We start from the raw sequence: 21,284 nt of genomic DNA, 5'->3' as shown, positions 1-21,284 counted from the left end.
TAAATATTGCAGGTATACACACATGTATCAGTACTGGTACCACAGTCATAGCTGTAACTGTACTCTCAGTACCACTGATGGCTGTAATAGTAGTTCTTCTGTATACAGAACCTTCACATCCACATGTCAGTGTGTACTCTGAGCCCCATGTTTCCTGTCTGAGGTATCTAGCTGAACTTTAATCCTTAATTTACAGTCTATGGGGTCAAAGGTCACTGAAGAGTACAGTCAACGACCTCTGATCAGCCAATCAGAGAAGAGCACACTCAGTCTGTCTCTGTGTGCTCTTCGTGGTCGTTCTCTTCTTCTCTGGTCTCTGCAACGGGACGATGCACTGCAAAGGAAACTCCTGGTAAGGCAACACCAACACCAACGTTTACAACCACTCTGGTTTGAAGTTCAGTTTTATCCAGTGCCTTCGTCTTCTTCCCTTCTTCATGTCTGAGATTAATCTGCTCACTCAGCAACTTCAAAAAATCCACTAAACCATTTCCAGCTCTGTCCTGCAGCTGAGAGCGAGCTCTCTTTCTCTGACTGCAGACCCGTAGGGTTTGTCTTTGGTACTTTTAATAGAAAGTTTTTTATTGATTGTTAAAACCTGTATAATTATTAGAGGCATAGTCAGAAAGGATCAATAGTCATGGACTAATTATTCTGCTGTTCATCTTGTCATATTCAGACTCTCAAAGCCTTCTTCCTTCATGTGATGACAGCAGCAATAGTCATTTTCAGTTAGCTGTTTCCTGTTGTCCTAGCAGCTGCTGACCATGCAGCAGGTTATCAGTCAGCACCATACTTAGTCCACCTTCAAAATAAAAGCAGAGTTGAAGAGTGTTCAGCAACACCGTGAGAATTTAGGTGATTGACCTTCATCCATGCTGAGTTTGATTGATGACAGTCGTCATTCCCTACATTTAACACCCCGTTATAACCCCGCCCCTGCCTCCAGCTGCTGCTCCTTCGAGAACTATAAGCTGACCACAGAGTGGCTGTTGAACCACACCAGCCACCGTCCAAAGGTTGCAGTGATCTGTGGCTCAGGACTGGGCCTGCTGGCTGATGGAGCCTCCAACAAGCAGACCTTCAGGTACCAGGACATCCCCAACTTCCCCGTCAGCACAGGTGAGTCAGACCTGCCCACCCGGCTGGATGGAGGGGCGCTTTGGGGGCGTGGCTTGTTTCCTCTAATTCTCATCTTTTCTTGTCCAACACCTTTATCTTAGACTCTCACAAGCTCTTTCTCTTATTGATTGATTTATTCATTTAGTTGTTTGTTTGGTATATATATTATGAAGTGCTACTCTGAGTGAAAGCAGTATTTTCCACATGTGTGTTGCAAAAAGGAGTTGGTACCAAGACAGAAAGAAGGAGCTTTTGTTGTAACAAGGAGGAGGATCTTCTACATTCTGAGGTGAATTAAAAATATTCAAAATGTCAATAACTCTCTCTCTCTCTCTCTCTCTCTCTCTCTCTCTCTCTCTCTCTCTCAGTGGCGGGTCATGAGGGGTGCCTGGTGTTTGGGACAATCGAGGACACTTCCTGTGTGTTCATGCAGGGCCATTTTCACCTGTATGAGGGTTACTCACTCTGCCAGGTAAGTCTCTCAGACCACCCCAGGTCTACCCAGCATGCACTGGGGACTCAGAGTGTCTCTGAGGGACCAGTCTCTGGTTCTACAGTCGACTTATCAGATCCTGGCATCTGGTTCCTTTGATATCAGGAACATTAGAGACAGAAACAGATCCACGTGACTGATGTACAGGACACCAACTGAGTAAAAGGCCAATCAGTCTCAGATATAGGGCCCCTCAGTCTCAGCTATAGGGCCCCTCAGTCTCAGGTATAGGGCCCCAACATAACCAAACACATGGCCCCTTATGGGCCCCCAACCACTTTATGACCAATGGCCAGTAGAGAGAGACAGAGAGCTCCGGCATCCCTTTATCAGACCTTCATCAGGGTCATCTTCATCTGATAAAGGCCACAGATTGAATCGAGTTCTTGCGAACATAATATTCTAAAGGGATTTTCTCTTAACCTCTGACTCAAGGATTCTGAACTGTGTTCCATCTAAGGTCACTTTCCCTATCAGGATCTTTAAGCTGATGGGGGCGGAGTCTTTGCTGGTGACCAATGCTTCTGGTGGAATCTGTCCAGACTTCAAAGTGGGTGACATCATGATCATCAAAGACCACATCAACCTGCCGGGCTTTGCTGGACAACATCCGCTGTGTGGACCCAACGACGAACGGTAAGACACAAACACCAAAAAAGACTACTGACATAAAGACCCAGTGATGAGCAGTTAGGCAGATCCACCATTATAGACAACTACCGCCATGAAGACCAAATGATGAGCCATTAGACAGAACCACTAAAACAGACAACTACCGCCATACAGACCCAACAATAGGTGGTAAGACAGAACCACCAATACAGACAACTATCACAATGAAGACCCAAATGATGAGCAGTTAGGCAGATCCACCAATGCAGAAAAGTACTACCATAAAGACCTAATGATTAGCATTAAGACAGAACCACCAATACAGACAACTACCGCCATAAAGACCCAATGATGAGCAGTTAGGCAGATCCACCATTACAGACAACTACCGCCATGAAGACCCAAATGATGAGCCATTAGACAGAACCACTAAAACAGACAACTACCGCCATACAGACCCAACAATAGGTGGTAAGACAGAACCTCCAATACAGACAACTACCCCTATACAGACCCAATGATGAGCAGTTAGGCAGATCTACCAATATAGAAAAGTACTACCATAAAGACCTAATGATTAGCAGTTAGACAGAACCACCATTACAGACAACTACCGCCATAAAGACCCAATGATTAGGGGTAAGACAGAGAGCTCCATTACAGACAACTACCCCCATGAAGACCCAAATGATAAGCGGTTAGACAGATCCACCGATACAGACAACTACCGCCATACAGACCCAACAATAGGTGGTAAAACAGAACCTCCAATACAGACAACTACCGCCATACAGACCCAACAATAGGCGGTAAGACAGAACCTCCAATACAGACAACTACTGCCACACAGACCAAGCGATGCATGGTAAGACAAGACCACCAAAACAGGCAACTACCACCATAAAGACTCTATGATGAGTAGTAAGACAACCACCAATACACACAACCACCGCCATCTAGTTGCCAGGTATGACCAAACAACGACTAGTTTGACCGCCTCTACTGTTCAGAACTAAAACAGCCATATGCTGGCAGAACAGCCAAAGATTTACTACTCAGACAGAGCACTCACTCCTGTAGAAAAATCAAACCTCAGGGGAGCAGGTGGCCTTCTGGTTAAAGGCGCCTCCCATGTACGTGGGCGGTTCGAATCTGGCCTGAGGCCCTTTACCGCATGTCTCTCCCCAACTCTTGACCCTGTTTCCAACTCTATCCACTGTCCTCCTCTATCTAAAAAGGCACAAATAAAATAAAAAAAATAAATTGAAAATTAAAAAATAAAAATCAAACCTCAAGAAATTGTCGAAACAGCCATCATCTGTGTGTCTGCAGCTTTGGGATCAGATTTCCATGCATGTCTGATGCGTACAGTAAGGATCTGCGGCGGCTGGCAATGGAGGCGGGGTCAGAGCTGGGCTGCAGTGACTTCATCAGAGAGGGCGTGTACTGCATGGTGAGCGGGCCAAACTTTGAGACCATCGCTGAGGCCAGAATGCTTCTGATCCTGGGCTGTGACTCTGTGGGTAAGACAGACTAGCTTCTCCCAACCTTCCAGAAGAGTCTTTCAATATGGATCTGTGACATGACACGAGTTGTCTTGATTGTTAAAATGCTTGATTCCTTCTAAAAGTCCAGAAAAGCCCAGAGTTAGGTTCCCAGGGTTTAACTGACAGCTGTCACACCAGCACAAATGGGCCAAACCAACTCAGCTAACAGTTCATCTAAACTAAACCAGCTCAGCTAACGGTTCATCTAAACTAAACCAGCTCAGCTAACGGTTCATCTAAACTAAACCTAAGATGAGTGATTTCACACTTTCTGTAATGGATCGAGATTATACCAGTTCCTGGAGGTGTTTTAAATTCCTGCCAAACGGTTCCTTGAACTTTTGACTGTTTTTTAAAAACTTGAAGTAAACAAATAAAGAAGGTAAACGCAGGTAAGCCATTCTTTATCTTCTTCAACAGGGATGAGCACCGTACCTGAAGTGACTGTGGCAAAACACTGTGGATTGAGAGTGCTGGGCCTGTCGCTCATCACCAACAAGGTCTAACTATAATCTGACAATAATCAAATTATAATCTAGCTATAATAATAATTTACAATAATCTGACTTTAATCTAAATATAATTAAGCCATAATCTGACTATAATCTGGCTTTAATCCAATTATAGTATTACAATACAACAATGTGTGATAACAATTTGAGTATAATTCCAATTGTAATCTGACTATGATGTTGCTAAATTCCAACTATAATCTGAATACAACACAACTTGATCCAACTATACTACAACTCCAGTTTAACAATAATCTAACTATACTCTGACTATGATACAGCTACAGTGTGTCTTTAATCTGAAAATAATAAAAAAAATTATCAGACTATAAACCTAAAATAATCATACAATAATCCAACTATAACCTGACTGTTAACCAACTTTAATCTGACTTTTCTCCAATTATTATCTAACTATAATCCAACTATGATTTTATTATGATCTAAATTTAATCCAACTTTAATCTGACTTTAATCCAACTACTATTTTACTATAACGCACCTAGAATCAATCCAACTGTAATCTAGTATCTGACATTAATCCAACTACATTCTGATTATAGTTCAACTATTATCAGTCTATAATACCACTACAATCTGACTGTAATCCAACTACTGTCTGTAATTTTACTGTAATCCCATCATAATCTGATTTTAATCCCACTATAATGTGACTTTAATCCAGCTACAATCTGACTACAATCCAACTATAATCCAACAGTAATCCCAAAATAATCCAGCTACAACCCCACTGATCTGTTACTAAACCACAGCCTGACTGCAGTACCGTTGTCTTACTGTAGGTGTCTCTGGACTACAGCCATGAGGAGAAGGTGAACCATGAAGAAGTTCTACAGATCAGCAAAATGAGAGCAGAAGTTCTTCAGAAACTCGTAGCAATGATGATAAGCCGCTGTCAGCAGCAGAGCATAAATACACACTAATACACACACATATTAGCAATACACACTAATAAACACACATGCACACATCAATACGCACTAACAACATTAATACACACTTAAACACACTCATATACACATCAACACACACCAGTAAACACACATATACACATTGATACACACTGACAACATTAATACACACTTCTAAACACACATATACACATCAATACACATTAACAACACACTGACAGCACACAAGGATTTACATCCTTTTAAGGATGACATCATCATAGGCAGAGGATGGAATGTTTTATAAGCTTAAAAGGATGAAATCATCACAGGCAGAGGATGGAATGTTTTTTAAGCTCTAAACGATGACATCATCACAGGCAGAGGATGGAATGTTTTATGAGCTTAAAAGGATGACATCATCACAGGCAGAGGATGGAATATTTTAAACTTTTATGAATGACATCATTACAGGCAGGGGATGGAATGATTTATAAGATTTTAAGAATGACCATATCACAGGCAGGGGATGGAATGATTTATAAGTTTTTAAAAGGATGATATCTTCACAGGCGGAGGACTGAATGTTTTATAGACTTAAAGGATGATATCATTACTGGCAGAGGAAGGAGTGTTGGTGAAGCTGGGGATGTTGTTTTTTTTTCTTCATTTTTGCCAAAGTTGGTTTCCCTCTCTCCTCACCAGTTTCACCAACTTTTCTGAAGGTTGCCATTAATGGACAGTCAACAACAGGGAAAGCCTGTTAGATATATATTTGTTCATGAGTTTGTCTTCAAAATCTCCTCATTAAAACAGTAAATTGCCCAATAATTGTATCTAGAATGTTTTTTGTTGCTATGGTATCAAATAAATGTCAATAGGAGTTCTACTAATTATATAAAGTTATTCTCCATTTACCCTAAAGATTTAACACTGTGGTCAATAAACATCTTTGGCTATCTGTGATTACTGTCTTTCTACATGTGTATGGCAGATATTTTTTTTAAATCAACATTGACTAAAAGATATTTTATCAAGTTAATTTAAATATCTATCATTAACCATTGGGTCACTCTGAATTAAACCTCCTATCATCACACAACACAAACATCACTGTCATGGTTAGACTTTTATTATCAAAATAACAAAAACATGTTTGAGTTCACACTGAGCATGTGTAGTGGGTCACATGACTGCAAGCTTCATTTTAATAGGCTGACAGTATCACCTGGAAGTAATCAATTATCTGTTAGGTTCATCCATAGATGGATACAGGTAGGTAACACCTGGGCTGATATGATTCACAGTAGACATGGCTACACGCCGCCATCTTGGAGAGGGGTAGCTATGGCTCATAATCATAAAGTCTATGACAGCAGGAGGTCCATCCAGGATTTAAATATTCAAAACTCACTGCAATAAGAGCCACATTTTTCTTTTTTTTTTTTTTAGAAAACTGATCTCTGTAGAACAAACAGTAACATTGTTATTAGAACAGACATTCTTCTGTCTATTAGACAGGCTGTTTGATAAATACACTCAAGAAAAAACAGACTCACTTATACTTCTCTACTCTGGAGACAGCCCAGAACGGACCCACCTCTGTATTTTCACTGTGGTGACCGACTCCTTGTGGAGGCGTCTAACCACCAGGGTGTATCCCTATTTTTTTACTTGATTTGTTTCTATTTCATTTCTATATTTTCTTGAGCCAACACCATATCTGACTCAGGATTACACCTGAGGTTTGTGATAAAACAAAGGCTTAAAGAAACTGATTTACATTTCAGTGAGTTCTGAATATTTCAATCTGTGACAGGCCTGCTGTCAGAGACTCGCACTGTGGCACCCCTCCCCAAGATGGCGGCTGTGTGGAAATGTGCAGAAGTCTTAATGCGACACCTGCATGTAGGTATCTATGGATTTAATCAGTCATGAAACATTAGCAGGTTGGCAGGTCCACCTGAAGGCTGCGATGTGATTGGCTAGTTGGTCTGATGGTGCTGTGGTGGCATTTTAGGATCCTTTAGTACCTCTGATCATGGCCTCCATCATCTTCCACTGCTCAGGAGTCACCTGACAGAGACAGACACACCTCAGTCTTCTTCATTGTCACTGAACCCTGGAACATTCCAAACACCGTCATGTCCCTGGGGGAAACATTTCAGTGTGGCACTCACCCTCTTCAGCTCGTTGAACTCTCCAGCCATCGACACGTATTCACCGCCATCAAAGCGGATTACCTGAGACACAAAAACCACACTGTTAACCTTTAAGACTCTGGTCTGGGATCAGTTTAAGGGACCAGAGACAGTTTACTCTGATCTGAGATCACTTTAACTTGTTGGTTCTACACCCGTCTCCTGTGATCCCAGCCTTAAATCTGGTCTCAGATCAGTGTGAACTCACTGCTCCAGACATCCAGGTAGCGTAGTCGCTGCTCATGTACGCCGCTAGGTTGGCAATCTCCCCTGGTTTACCCAGTCGACCCGTCGGGATTCGACCAATCATTGACTTCTCAAAGACTCCTGTTGGATCCAGACGGCTGAACGCTCCCTGAAAACAAACAGATAAGTAAAAAAAACAACAACAAACACACAAACAATAAGGTCAGCAGCAGGAAAACTTAAAAACAACACAACGTCATAAGCAGGACTCAGACAGGCCTTACCTTGGTTCTGATTGGTCCCGGCTGGATTATGTTGAACCGGTGTCCATAGCGCCCCCACTCAGCAGCAAGAGACCTGACAAACACAGGAATAAAGATTAGGCTTTTATTTTGAAACAGAGATGAAAATCCCAGCAGATCACTGTGGCAATTATGTTTAATAAAAAAGAACCAACCACCGACCAATCAATCAACTATTAACCAACCAACCAACCTATCATACTAATTGTGAGGCTAATGTAAGGTGTAAACAGGGTCAAAATGTCTGATAGTTTGAGAGTTATCAGTCTGATCTGAGGTCAGAGGTCATACTGACTTGTAGAGAGCCTCGACACCAGCCTTTGCAGATGCACTAGGGACCACGAAACCAGAACCTGACTCAGCGTAGATGGTGGTGATGGCCAGGAACGAGGCACCTAAAAGACAACGACAAAGCTTTGAACATCTGTTTTAGTCATTTAGATACCTTTAATGCTCTGTGTGGACTCCACTCAGTGAAATCAGTGTGATATCTGACAGCTCAGACCGACACAGAGGAGGTCTGGGATGTCTTCATCTGGACGGAAGCCAGGGTTTCCCTCGCTCCTGTCCACTCCCACCCACATTCCAAAAGTTGCGAACTTTGACCTACTATTTTGCAAAAATGGAGGGAAAATGACCCAACATCGCCAGCTTCAACAACATTCCATCCTCTGCCTTTAATGATGTCATCCTTTGAAGTCTTTTGAAAGATGATGTCATCAAAGCATACAAAACATTCTGACGTTGACTCTAAAAATGATGTAATCTAAGTTAAAAAAAACATTCCATCCTTGTCTTTAAGGATGACACTGGTATCAGGTTGTTAAATCAAAATTATAGAGGGCGAGACTACAGGGACATCACTGGTATCAGGTTGTTAAATCAAAATTATAGAGGGCGAGACTACAGGGACATCACTGGTATCAGGATGTTCATCCAAAGTATGGAGGGACAGACTAAAGGGATGTCACTGGTATCAGGTTGTTAATCCAGAGAAAAGAGGGACAGACTATAGGGACATCACTGGTATCAGGATGTTAATCCAGAGTATAGAGGACCAGACTACAAGGACATCAGTGGTATCAGGATGTTCATTTTAAAGTATAGAAGGACAGACTGTAGGGGTTTCACTGGTATCAGGTTGTTAATCCAGAGAAAAGGGGGACAGGCTAAATGGATGCCACAGGTTTCAGGATGTTAATCCAGACCATAGAGGGCTAGATCAAGAGGATGTCACTGGTATCAGGTTGTTAATCCAGAGTATGGAGGGCCAGATCAAGAGGATGTCACTGGTATCAGGTTGTTAATCCAGAGTGTAGAGGGCCAGACTAAACGGACGTCACTGCTTTCAGGATGTTAATCCAGACCATAGAGGACCAGAACAAAGGGATGTCACTGCTATCAGGTTTTTAATTCAGAATATAGAGGGACAGACTAAAGGGACATCACTGCTATCAGGTTGTTAATTCAGAGTATAGAGGGAAAGACGAAAAGTATGTCACTGGTATCAGGTTGTTAATCCAAAGTAGAGAGGGCAAGACTAAAGGGATGTCACTGGTATCAGGTTGTTAATCCAGAGCAAAGAGGGACAGATTAAACAGATGCCACAAATTTCAGGTTTTAATCCAGATCATAGAGGGCTGGATCAAAGGGATGTCACTCGTATCAGGTTGTTAATACATAGTATAGAAGGACAGACTGAAGGGACATCACTGGTATCAGGTTTTTAATCCAGATCATAGAGGGCCGGATCAAAGGGATGTCACTTGTATCAGGTTGTTTATCCAAAGTATAGAGGGCCAGACTAAAGGGGGACAGCCTGGAATTAGGTTGTTAATCCAGAGTATAGAGGGCCAGACTAAACAGACGTCACTGTTATCAGGTTGTTAATCCAGACCATAGGGGGCAAGACTAGAGGGACGTCACTGGTATCAGGTTGTTAATCTAGACTACAGAGGGCCAGACTAAAGGGACATCATTGGTATCAGGTTGTTAACCAGATTATAGAGGGCCAGACTAAAGGGACATCACTGGTATCAGGTTGTTAATCCAGACCATAGAAGGACAGACTAAAGAGACATCACTGGTATCAGGCTTTTAATCCAAACTATAGAGAGTGAAACTACAGGGACATCACTGGTATCAGATTGTTAATCCAGAGTATAGAGGGCCTGACAACAGGGACATACCTGGTATCAGGATGTTAATCCAGAGTAAAGAAGGCCAGACTACAGGGACATCACTGGTATCAGGTTGTTAATCCAGACCATAGAGGGCCAGACTAAACGGACGTCACTGGTATCAGGTTGTTAACCAGGGTATAGAGGGCCAGACTAGAGGGACAAAATTGGTATCAGGGTGTTAATCCAGAGTAAAGAGGGCCAGACTAAAAGGACCTCATTGGTATCAGGTTATTAATTTAGACCATAGAAGGCCAGATCAAATGGATGTCACCAGTATCAGGATGTTAATCCAGAGTACAGAGGGAGAGACTAAAGGGACATCACTGGTATCAGGTTGTTTATCCAAATTATAGAGGGCGAGACTCCAGGGACATACCTGGTATCAGGATGTTAATCCAGAGTAAAGAGGGACAGAGTACAGGGACGTCACTGGCATCAGGTTGTTAATCCAGACCATAGAGGAGCAGACTACAGGGACATCACTGGTATCAGGTTGTTAATCCAGACCATAGAGGGACAGACTACAGGGACATCACTGGTATCAGGTTGTTAATCCAGACCATAGAGGGACAGAGTACAAGGACATCAATGGTATCAGGTTGTTAATCCAGACCAAAGAGGGCCAGACTAAAGGGACATCATTGGTATTAGGTTGTTAATCCAGAGTAAAGAGGGACAGCCTAAATGGATACCACAGGTTTCAGGTTGTTAATCCAGACCATAGAGGGCCAGAACAAAGGGATGTCACTGGTATCAGGATGTTAATCCAGAGTATAGAGGGCCAGAACAAAGGGATGTCACTGGTATCAGGATGTTAATCCAGAGTATAGAGGGCCAGACTAAAGGGACATCATTGGTATCAGGTTGTTAAACCAGAGAATAGAGGGCCAGACTAAAGGGACATCATTGGTATCAGGTTGTTAAACCAGAGAATAGAGGGCCAGACTACAGGTAGATCATTGGTATCAGGTTGTTAATCCAGAGTATAGTGGGCCAGATCAAATGGATGTCACTGGTATCAGGATGTTAATCCAGAGTACAGAGGGAGAGACTAAAAGGATGTCACTGGTATCATGATGACAAAAGGACACTGTTACACTGAGGTTTAAAAGGGCCCACTTACCTTTCTGCTGCTGGATCAACCTCTTGCCGAGCTCCAGAGTGATGAATGCCGTCCCATTCAGGACGATGTCGGTGATGCTCTTCCAGGCGTTTGGTGACAGACGCTCTGATGGACAAACAAAGTTTCCTGCTGCATTGTTGATGATCACCTGAACCAATCAGTGAAGAAGAGTGCTGTGATGTCATCATTCTTAGCTGACATTATCCAGAACAGAGCATGTGTGGAATAAATCCTGAACATCTAGAATGGCATTCTACCCTAATAGTAGACCATAGTTGGCAACTGTTGGGAAAGTTTGTGGAACTGGTGAGGAGCAGGATTTCCCTCAGGTTATCTTTGTGTAATGTTAAAATTATTTTGATCTGAGACGTTTAAGTGTAACAAACATGAAGAACAAGGACTGCCCTGTCAAACTGAGTGTGGGTGTAGGGGTGTGTGTGTGTGTGTGTGTGTGGGTGTGTGTGTGTGTGTGTCTGTTATTACATCAGGAAGTCCCGTCAGCGTTTCCATCTGGTCAACACAGTTGGCGACAGCGTGAGGATCTCTGACATCACACTGAACTGCATGGACCTGGGGAGGGGGATGAAGTTAGTCTGGTTTAACCTGGTTTAATCTGGTTCTGGTTGGGATTGGTCACCTTGTTTCCTGTCTGGGTGCTGATCTCATCAGCTGTTTGCTGAAGGACATCCAACTTCCTGAATGAATAAAAAAAAACAAAAACATCTCAGAGAGCTTCAATAAACCCCGTTAGAGGGAGGTAGAGCAGGGTAGAGGGAGGTAGGGGGGAAATACAGAGAGAAAGAGGGAGTTAGAGAAGGTAGAGGAAGGTAGAGGGAGGTGGGGGAAGGTAGAGGAGGAAGAGAAGAAAGAGGAGGGAGGTAAATGTTGTAGAGGGAGATAGAGGAGGGTAGAGAAGGTAGAGGGGATGGAGGAGGGGTGATGAGGGTTGATCGGGCACTCATAGACGTATACCTGCTGGCGATGACACACTGAGCCCCCAGCTGGGACAGTGTGGTGGTCATGGCTTTGCCTAGACCCGTCCCCCCTCCTGTGATGAAGGCTACCCGGTCTTTGAAGCTGCCTGCGGGCAGCATGACGCCTTCAGCTGGGGCAAAGAACCGCTGTTGAGGAGGACCAGACTGCTGGAGAACAGCCGAGCTGTGGAACCATGACTGAGTGCAGAGAACAGAGAGAACAGTATCTAACTAACTATATATAAGTGCATATATACAGTATATAAATATATTTATATACATATATGTGTGTGTCTGTGTGTAAGGACAAATAAAATAATAAAGGTTCTTTGCTGATATTTTAGATTAATAGGTTAAGAGTCCTATTAATCTGCCCTCTCTCTCCCTCCGGTCACCTAGAGGGCGCGTGCACGTTTCTCTGAGGGTCCATGAGGACGTGAAAGTGACGTCAGCTCCTCTCACAGAGCACACCTGTTCTTCCGGTATTTAAACTAAGTAACTTAGTCTTTTTACGTTCCAGTCTCCAGTTTAATGTCCAGAAGCTCACTAATGGAGTTTAGTTTACCTGATTTCTCTGCTCACCTGCTCTGAGCCTCTCACTGACCGGAAACAGTGTGAACGATTTTCACAATCAAAGCTTCAGAAACAAAACAAACCCCCAGCGCGTGCGCGTGCTGAGAGGCGCGTTAACTGTGTTAAAGTTCACACCAGGTGGGTAAACAGAGAATCTGCAGGTGTTGATTGACAGCTCCATATGACGTCACAGAGAGGTGTGCAGGTTCAGACTCAGTATACATGTCTGATCGATAAATTTAAGGTTTTTAAATTTTCTTACCGAGCGAAAAAAACTCTTCAACTCTACTCCTCTCCGAAACATAGCGGCCGCCATCTTGGACAAGACGTGATGACGTCACTGTAGATCATACCAACATAAAAGAAGGAGCGCAAGGGAGAAAACACATTTTAAAAAAATACATATATTATTCTTAAATAAATTGATTCTGTGTTGTAAATATTCTATCCATAAATGCAAATTGATAAAAAACCACAACAGCTGAAAACAGATAGAATAATTATATTAGACATTAAAACAGAGAAAACGCAGAATATGTGTCAGTCTACAAATGTTTGGGTTTAAATTCATAATGTATTAATGCACATTTGTATATACTATATATAAATGTATGTACACAGATTAATTATTGTTGTGCTGATACTTCTATGTTTGTGTCAATAAAAAGAAGGAGCACAAAGATCACAATATATACACCTTACAAATTATATTAGATTAGATTAGATTACATTATATTACTTCATATAATATAATATAACATAATATAATATAATATTATGTTATATTATATTATATTATATTAAATATGCCAAACTGTCAAAGATAAATCAACAACGATACAAAAATACAACAAACAAACAAAAATATCCCACTTGTAATAATAAAATAACTCTACAACTACTACTAATAATACTGCATGCATTTATCGTTGCTGTTTTATTATCCCCCCCCCCCCCAGCACAGTGGTTCAGTCCAGGTCTGACGAGGATCACGTTACCGTACTGTGTCTTAAAGACGGTAAATTTAAAAAACAAAAACATTTGGGTTATTTTTAGAACTGTTGCCAACAAACAGCTGTTCACAGGTCACGTGATTGTGATTAGTTATAATAATATTTGATAGAGAAGCGGAAGTGGGTAGGTTGGTCTGTAATCAGTATGACTGTGCTTTGATTTTTACGGTTCCCGTTTACTCTGACAGTTACGGTATCTGGTGGTGTGATCCGACAGAGGCTCCCACAGACGACTGACTCTCCACGGAAGACTGACCCGGGAACCCCTCGGTGCTGGCACGGTGTAGTGATCAGTCAGTGCTGAGATGAATTGATTAGTCTGTATCGACACATCAGGATGAGTGCTGACGCCTCTGAACCCAGACTGGTTCTGGTCTTCAGCGGGAAACGAAAGTCCGGAAAGGATTATGTGACAGACCGAATCCAGGAGCGGTAAGCAGAATACTTTAACCAGAGATCAATATTTACGCCTCTAAGCGGCCGCCATCTTGGAGAGGGGTACCCTCTAATAATGCAATAATATAAATGTATAACTGTAAAAAAAAAAGAGCTTAAAGAGGGATTTTCCTTTTTTGTGCACTTTTTAGAACCAGCAAATTTACTTCTGCTTTATTTCATAGAGTTCAGAACATCGTGTGTCACAGATTAGCTTCAAAATCTGGCTTTAATGATCATGGATTAGTGTTAGGGATTTATAATTTGTAAGATAAAATCATAATTGAAACTTAGAGAATTATCCAGCACAGTTAGGTTCTGAATTCTGGACTTGTCTTTTCAAACTAAAACCTGCTGGTCTTTAAACACCCTGACCTTATGTACAGCCTGGTCCTTTATTCTGGATTTCCCTGGTCCTTCTCGTCCAGGTTGGGTGCTGATGTCTGCTGCATCGTGCGTCTGTCTGGACCTCTGAAGGAGCAGTACGCTCAGGTGAGACCACACCTGTTCCACAGCAAAATCCACTAAGTGATAAACCTTAAATATTGTCGTAAATATTATTATTTCAGGGTATTTTTATTTCATCAATATTGGAAATGTATTAATTACATTTGTGATTGATTTTAATTTTGTTTAATTTATTATGTTTTAAAATTATATTTTATTTCAGTTGTATTTATTTTTCTTTCTTAAATTTTTATTTACTTTTTTTGAAATTTACTTAATGCATTTTTTTCATATGGTTTTATTAAAATATTTGAAATTTAATTAATATTTCTTTTATTTGAATATTTTATTTCTTATTTTTTCTATTTTTCCAAATTTGTTTAATTTTTCTTTATTATTTTATTTTGTAGTTTTTCAGAAAAATATTTTTTGATTTAGTTATTTCATTTTTTTCATTTCTAGTACATTAAATTGGCTACATTTTTTCTGTAATTATTTTTGTATATGCATCACTAAATGTAAAAATATGCAAGTACAATACCAGGCTAGTATCATGTTCACCGCACTGGAAAAGCACCTTGAAATGGATTTTTTTCTGTGCATTTCTCATTTAATAAACTATTTCTACTTGCACTTGAGTTTAAAAACATAAATTATCAGGAGAGCAACATATTCTTCCCTTCATTCAATATTTAGTCATCACAGGGGTTAAATAGAGAATATCTAAGATTTACACCTGATGTGGGGGGAAATGACACGTTAGATGTTAAAAGAACATTTTATAAAAACACAGCAGTGCCAGTGTTAAATTAATTCTTAGTGTTAATGTTACACTGGGAGTCATTTTTTCTCACTGATGATTTTACCGTGTGGAATCCCATAGAAAGAGCCCATGACTCTCTGTGCCCTGCAGGATCACGGTCTGGATCTGGACCAGCTTTTGGGTCCTGGTCCGTATAAGGAGCATTACCGTGCCGACATGATTCGCTGGGGAGAAGATCGCCGATGCCAGGACCCCGGATTCTTCTGTCGACTAGCAACCAAAGGAGCTCTGCAACCAGTGTGGGTATGTCCCCGCCTACCAGTGATGTCACTTCCTCTCCTGTCGACCTGTAACTGAGCTGCTCTGTGATTGGTCAGGTGGTGAGTGATGCACGGCGGCAGTCAGACCTGCAGTGGTTCCAGAGAGAGTTTCCTGGACAGACTCGAAGCGTTCGAGTGACGAGTTCAGATGAGACACGGAGACAAAGGGGGTGGAGCTTCACCACAGGTAAGGTCATGTCTGCAGGTTTAATAAGAGTGAGGTCAAAGTTCAAAGATTACAAGGTTTTAAAAATGGGTCTGTGAAACAGAGCGAAAAATCTGACCCAGCATTTTCAAACATCCTAGTTTGAATTTTTTAGACCCTGGTAGTTCTAAAGAGGGTCATCATGTAGACCCTGGTAGTTCTAAAGAGGGTCATCATGTAGACCCTGGTAGTTCTAAAGAGGGTCATCATGTAGACTCTGGAAGTTCTAAAGAGGGTCATCATAGACCCTGGTAGTTCTAAAGAGGGTCATCATGTAGACCCTGGTAGTTCTAAAGAGGGTCATCATGTAGACCCTGGTAGTTCTAAAGAGGGTCATCATGTAGACCCTGGAAGTTCTAAAGAGGGTCATCATGTAGACCCTGGAAGTTCTAAAGAGGGTCATCATGTAGACCCTGGTAGTTCTAAAGAGGGTCATCATAGACCCTGGAAGTTCTAAAGAGGGTCATCATAGACCCTGGTAGTTCTAAAGAGGGTCATCATGTAGACCCTGGTAGTTCTAAAGAGGGTCATCATGTAGACTCTGGTAGTTCTAAAGAGGGTCATCTCGAAGACCCTGGTAGTTCTAAAGAGGGTCATCATGTAGACCCTGGTAGTTCTAAAGAGGGTCATCATGTGGACCCTGGTAGTTCTAAAAGGAGTCATCATAGACCTTGGTAGTTCTAAAGGGAGTCATCATAGATCCTGGTAGTTCTAAAGGGGGTCATCATGTAGACCCTGGTAGTTCTAAATAGGGTCATCATGTAGACCCTGGTAGTTCTAAAGGGGGTCATTATAGACCCTGGTAGTTCTCAAGGGGGTCATCATAGACACTGGTAGTTCTAAAGGGGGTCATCATAGACCCTGGTAGTTCTCAAGGGGGTCATCATAGACCCTGGTAGTTCTAAAGGGGGTCATCATAGACCCTGGTAGTTCTAAAGGGGGTCATCATAGACCCTGGTAGTTCTCAAGGGGGTCATCATAGACCCTGGTAGTTCTAAAGGGGGTCATCATAGACCCTGGTAGTTCTCAAGGGGGTCATCATAGACCCTGGTAGTTCTCAAGGGGGTCATCATGTAGACCCTGGTAGTTCTAAAGAGGGTCATCATAGACCCTGGAAGTTCTAAAGAGGGTCATCATGTAGACCCTGGTAGTTCTAAAGAGGGTCATCATGTAGACTCTGGTAGTTCTAAAGAGGGTCATCTCGAAGACCCTGGTAGTTCTAAAGGGGGTCATTATAGACCCTGGTAGTTCTCAAGGGGGTCATCATGTAGACCCTGGTAGTTCTAAAGAGGGTCATCATAGACCCTGGAAGTTCTAAAGAGGGTCATCATGTAGACCCTGGTAGTTCTAAAGAGGGTCATCATGTAGACCCTGGTAGTTCTAAAGAGGGTCATCATGTGGACCCTGGTAGTTCTAAAGGGGGTCATTATAGACCCTGGTAGTTCTCAAGAGGGTCATCATAGACCCTGGTAGTTCTAAAGGGGGTCATCATAGACCCTGGTAGTTCTCAAGGGGGTCATCATAGACCCTGGTAGTTCTAAAGGGGGTCATCATAGACCCTGGTAGTTCTAAAGGGGGTCATCATAGACCCTGGTAGTTCTCAAGGGGGTCATCATAGACCCTGGTAGTTCTAAAGGGGGTCATCATAGACCCTGGTAGTTCTCAAGGGGGTCATCATAGACCCTGGTAGTTCTCAAGGGGGTCATCATAGACCCTGGTAGTTCTCAAGGGGGTCATCATAGACCCTGGTAGTTCTCAAGGGGGTCATCATAGACCCTGGTAGTTCTAAAGAGGGTCATCATGTAGACCCTGGTAGTTCTAAAGAGGGTCATCATGTGGACCCTGGTAGTTCTAAAGGGGGTCATCATGTAGACCCTGGTAGTTCTAAAGGGAGTCATCATAGATCCTGGTAGTTCTAAAGGGGGTCATCATGTAGACCCTGGTAGTTCTAAAGAGGGTCATCATGTAGACCCTGGTAGTTCTAAAGGGGGTCATTATAGACCCTGGTAGTTCTCAAGGGGGTCATCATAGACCCTGGTAGTTCTAAAGGGGGTCATCATAGACCCTGGTAGTTCTCAAGGGGGTCATCATAGACCCTGGTAGTTCTAAAGGGGGTCATCATAGACCCTGGTTGTTCTAAAGGGGGTCATCATAGACCCTGGTAGTTCTCAAGGGGGTCATCATAGACCCTGGTAGTTCTAAAGGGCGTCATCATAGACCCTGGTAGTTCTCAAGGGGGTCATCATAGACCCTGGTAGTTCTCAAGGGGGTCATCATAGACCCTGGTAGTTCTAAAGAGGGTCATCATGTAGACCCTGGTAGTTCTAAAGAGGGTCATCATGTGGACCCTGGTAGTTCTAAAGAGGGTCATCATGTGGACCCTGGTAGTTCTAAAGGGAGTCATCATAGATCCTGGTAGTTCTAAAGGGGGTCATCATGTAGACCCTGGTAGTTCTAAAGAGGGTCATCATGTAGACCCTGGTAGTTCTAAAGAGGGTCATTATAGACCCTGGTAGTTCTCAAGGGGGTCATCATAGACCCTGGTAGTTCTAAAGGGGGTCATCATAGACCCTGGTAGTTCTCAAGGGGGTCATCATAGACCCTGGTAGTTCTAAAGGGGGTCATCATAGACCCTGGTTGTTCTAAAGGGGGTCATCATAGACCCTGGTAGTTCTCAAGGGGGTCATCATAGACCCTGGTAGTTCTAAAGGGCGTCATCATAGACCCTGGTAGTTCTAAAGGGGGTCATCATAGACCCTGGTAGTTCTCAAGGGGGTCATCATAGACCCTGGTAGTTCTCAAAGGGGGTCATCATAGACCCTGGAAGTTCTAAAGAGGGTCATCATGTAGACCCTGGTAGTTCTAAAGAGGGTCATCATGTAGACCCTGGTAGTTCTAAAGAGGGTCATCATGTGGACCCTGGTAGTTCTAAAGGGGGTCATCATAGACCCTGGTAGTTCTCAAGGGGGTCATCATAGACCCTGGTAGTTCTAAAGGGGGTCATCATAGACCCTGGTAGTTCTCAAGGGGGTCATCATAGACCCTGGTAGTTCTAAAGGGGGTCATCATAGACCCTGGTAGTTCTAAAGGGGGTCATCATAGACCCTGGTAGTTCTCAAGGGGGTCATCATAGACCCTGGTAGTTCTAAAGGGCGTCATTATAGACCCTGGTAGTTCTCAAGGGGGTCATCATAGACCCTGGTAGTTCTCAAGGGGGTCATCATAGACCCTGGTAGTTCTAAAGAGGGTCATCATGTAGACCCTGGTAGTTCTAAAGAGGGTCATCATGTGGACCCTGGTAGTTCTAAAGGGGGTCATCATGTAGACCCTGGTAGTTCTAAAGGGAGTCATCATAGATCCTGGTAGTTCTAAAGGGGGTCATCATGTAGACCCTGGTAGTTCTAAAGAGGGTCATCATGTAGACCCTGGTAGTTCTAAAGGGGGTCATTATAGACCCTGGTAGTTCTCAAGGGGGTCATCATAGACCCTGGTAGTTCTAAAGGGGGTCATCATAGACCCTGGTAGTTCTCAAGGGGTCATCATAGACCCTGGTAGTTCTAAAGGGGTCATCATAGACCCTGGTTGTTCTAAAGGGGGTCATCATAGACCCTGGTAGTTCTCAAGGGGGTCATCATAGACCCTGGTAGTTCTAAAGGGCGTCATCATAGACCCTGGTAGTTCTAAAGGGGGTCATCATAGACCCTGGTAGTTCTCAAGGGGGTCATCATAGACCCTGGTAGTTCTCAAAGGGGGTCATCATAGACCCTGGTAGTTCTAAAGAGGGTCATCATGTGGACCCTGGTAGTTCTAAAGAGGGTCATCATGTGGACCCTGGTAGTTCTAAAGGGAGTCATCATAGATCCTGGTAGTTCTAAAGGGGGTCATCATGTAGACCCTGGTAGTTCTAAAGAGGGTCATCATGTAGACCCTGGTAGTTCTAAAGAGGGTCATTATAGACCCTGGTAGTTCTCAAGGGGGTCATCATAGACCCTGGTAGTTCTAAAGGGGGTCATCATAGACCCTGGTAGTTCTCAAGGGGGTCATCATAGACCCTGGTAGTTCTAAAGGGGGTCATCATAGACCCTGGTTGTTCTAAAGGGGGTCATCATAGACCCTGGTAGTTCTCAAAGGGGGTCATCATAGACCCTGGTAGTTCTAAAGGGGGTCATCATAGACCCTGGTAGTTCTAAAGGGGTCATTATTCTGCATCACAGGTTTTTGTCAGATGTTTAAAAAAATCTCTTTATTCACTCAGAAGTTAAACCAAAAGTTAGATGTCGGCGTTTTTGGTTCCAAGAGTAACTAAAGGTGTATTCCGTCCATCAGGTGTTGACGATGCAGAGTCTGAGTGCGGTCTGGACAACGGTGTTGAGTTTGATTGGATCATCACTAACGATGTTGACGCCCCCTCATTAGAGGAGCAGCTGCAGCCAATCCTGAAGCTGGCGAAGGAATCAGCTGATCAATCATCAGTCAGCTGATCAAAAATAAATCAGCTAAACAAACATCGGACAGCTGACAAGTCTGGACTGTGAACTCACCTGTGAGGAACGACCAGCCAATCAGCAGAGTTTTGATTTCAGGTGTGAGTGAACAGGATTGTTTCTTTCCTAAAGCTAAAAAACAAAGTAAACAACTCACCTGGAAACTTTAACTGAACCTGTATCTAATACTGAAAAACATCCCAAAGGTTTTGGAACAAGAGAAGACATGTTGAGCGTCACTAATGTTCTAGAAACAGGAAGTTCACGTTTTCAAATTAAAGTTCAAACATTGTAAATATCTTTACATGGGTAGATTCTATCAAATATAGAATCATATAATCCTGAATCTGCCTCACAGTTCTGCTGTTGAACCGCTACAGCCTTTATATCTGGTCTGAGATATCTGGAGCTCCTTTCTGCCGATAGGAACTAGGGAATTGGACTCTAAAATAAGCATGTCCTGCTCTTGGACACTAGGGGGCAGCAGAGTTCAACTCACTGTCTTTGATTGGCTGATTAACTGAGCCCCTCCTCCCCAGCCCTCATGATGACAACAAAACCCAGATTACATTCCATCATCAGATTCACCAGCTGATGTCGCCATGTTAAACATTGGGATTAAATCTGAGTGCCTTCAAGGACGATTCTGAACAGAGATGAACGTAAAAATGAGAATTATAAAATAAAATGATATCAAAACTGAAAACAGTCTGCTGTAATCTTTTATCTTCATTTAGAACATTTATGATAATTCTAAACTAGAATCTGTAGTTCTCATGTTTTATATTGTAATTCTTTTGTTTCATTCTTTATTTTGTAGTTTTCATGTTTAATTTTGTAGTTTAAAAGTATTTTGTAGATCTTTTGTTTTATTTTGT

The 21,284-nt window shown here is 42.6% G+C and overlaps 3 protein-coding genes across 4 annotated transcripts; 2 read left to right on the top strand and 1 right to left on the bottom strand.

Moving 5' to 3' along the window:
- Positions 1 to 288: 288 nt before the first annotated feature.
- pnp4b (purine nucleoside phosphorylase 4b) lies at positions 289 to 5,336 on the top strand. The gene is made up of 7 exons (XM_041794020.1): positions 289 to 352; positions 950 to 1,122; positions 1,491 to 1,594; positions 2,076 to 2,251; positions 3,560 to 3,750; positions 4,195 to 4,274; positions 5,090 to 5,336. Exons 1-7 carry the CDS (start codon positions 330 to 332, stop codon positions 5,228 to 5,230), a joined length of 888 nt encoding a protein of 295 aa, XP_041649954.1. The 5' UTR covers positions 289 to 329; the 3' UTR covers positions 5,231 to 5,336.
- A 977-nt stretch (positions 5,337 to 6,313) lies between these two features.
- decr1 (2,4-dienoyl CoA reductase 1, mitochondrial) lies at positions 6,314 to 13,072 on the bottom strand. The gene is made up of 10 exons (XM_041794501.1): positions 13,002 to 13,072; positions 12,165 to 12,364; positions 11,830 to 11,887; positions 11,676 to 11,762; positions 11,193 to 11,340; positions 8,182 to 8,281; positions 7,869 to 7,941; positions 7,607 to 7,753; positions 7,378 to 7,440; positions 6,314 to 7,273 (listed from the first exon to the last, which is right to left on the bottom strand). Exons 1-10 carry the CDS (start codon positions 13,053 to 13,055, stop codon positions 7,214 to 7,216), a joined length of 990 nt encoding a protein of 329 aa, XP_041650435.1. The 5' UTR covers positions 13,056 to 13,072; the 3' UTR covers positions 6,314 to 7,213.
- Positions 13,073 to 13,986: 914 nt separating this feature from the next.
- On the top strand, positions 13,987 to 21,100 carry pmvk (phosphomevalonate kinase). Of its 2 annotated transcripts, none has more exons than XM_041793835.1 (5): positions 13,987 to 14,184; positions 14,616 to 14,679; positions 15,548 to 15,700; positions 15,775 to 15,904; positions 20,249 to 21,100. In XM_041793835.1, the coding sequence occupies exons 1-5, from the start codon at positions 14,090 to 14,092 to the stop codon at positions 20,401 to 20,403; spliced, it is 597 nt and encodes a 198-aa protein (XP_041649769.1). In that variant the 5' UTR covers positions 13,987 to 14,089; the 3' UTR covers positions 20,404 to 21,100. The 2 variants fall into 2 exon arrangements, with proteins under 2 accessions (XP_041649769.1, XP_041649768.1); XM_041793834.1 differs by having other exon boundaries at positions 14,574 to 14,679.
- Positions 21,101 to 21,284: the final 184 nt, after the last annotated feature.

The sequence above is a fragment of the Cheilinus undulatus genome, linkage group 8 (assembly GCF_018320785.1).
Source record: "Cheilinus undulatus linkage group 8, ASM1832078v1, whole genome shotgun sequence".
Taxonomy (NCBI): domain Eukaryota; kingdom Metazoa; phylum Chordata; class Actinopteri; order Labriformes; family Labridae; genus Cheilinus; species Cheilinus undulatus.
The sequence above is the reverse complement of the archived record's forward strand: the minus strand, read 5'-3'. Positions and strand labels throughout refer to the sequence as shown.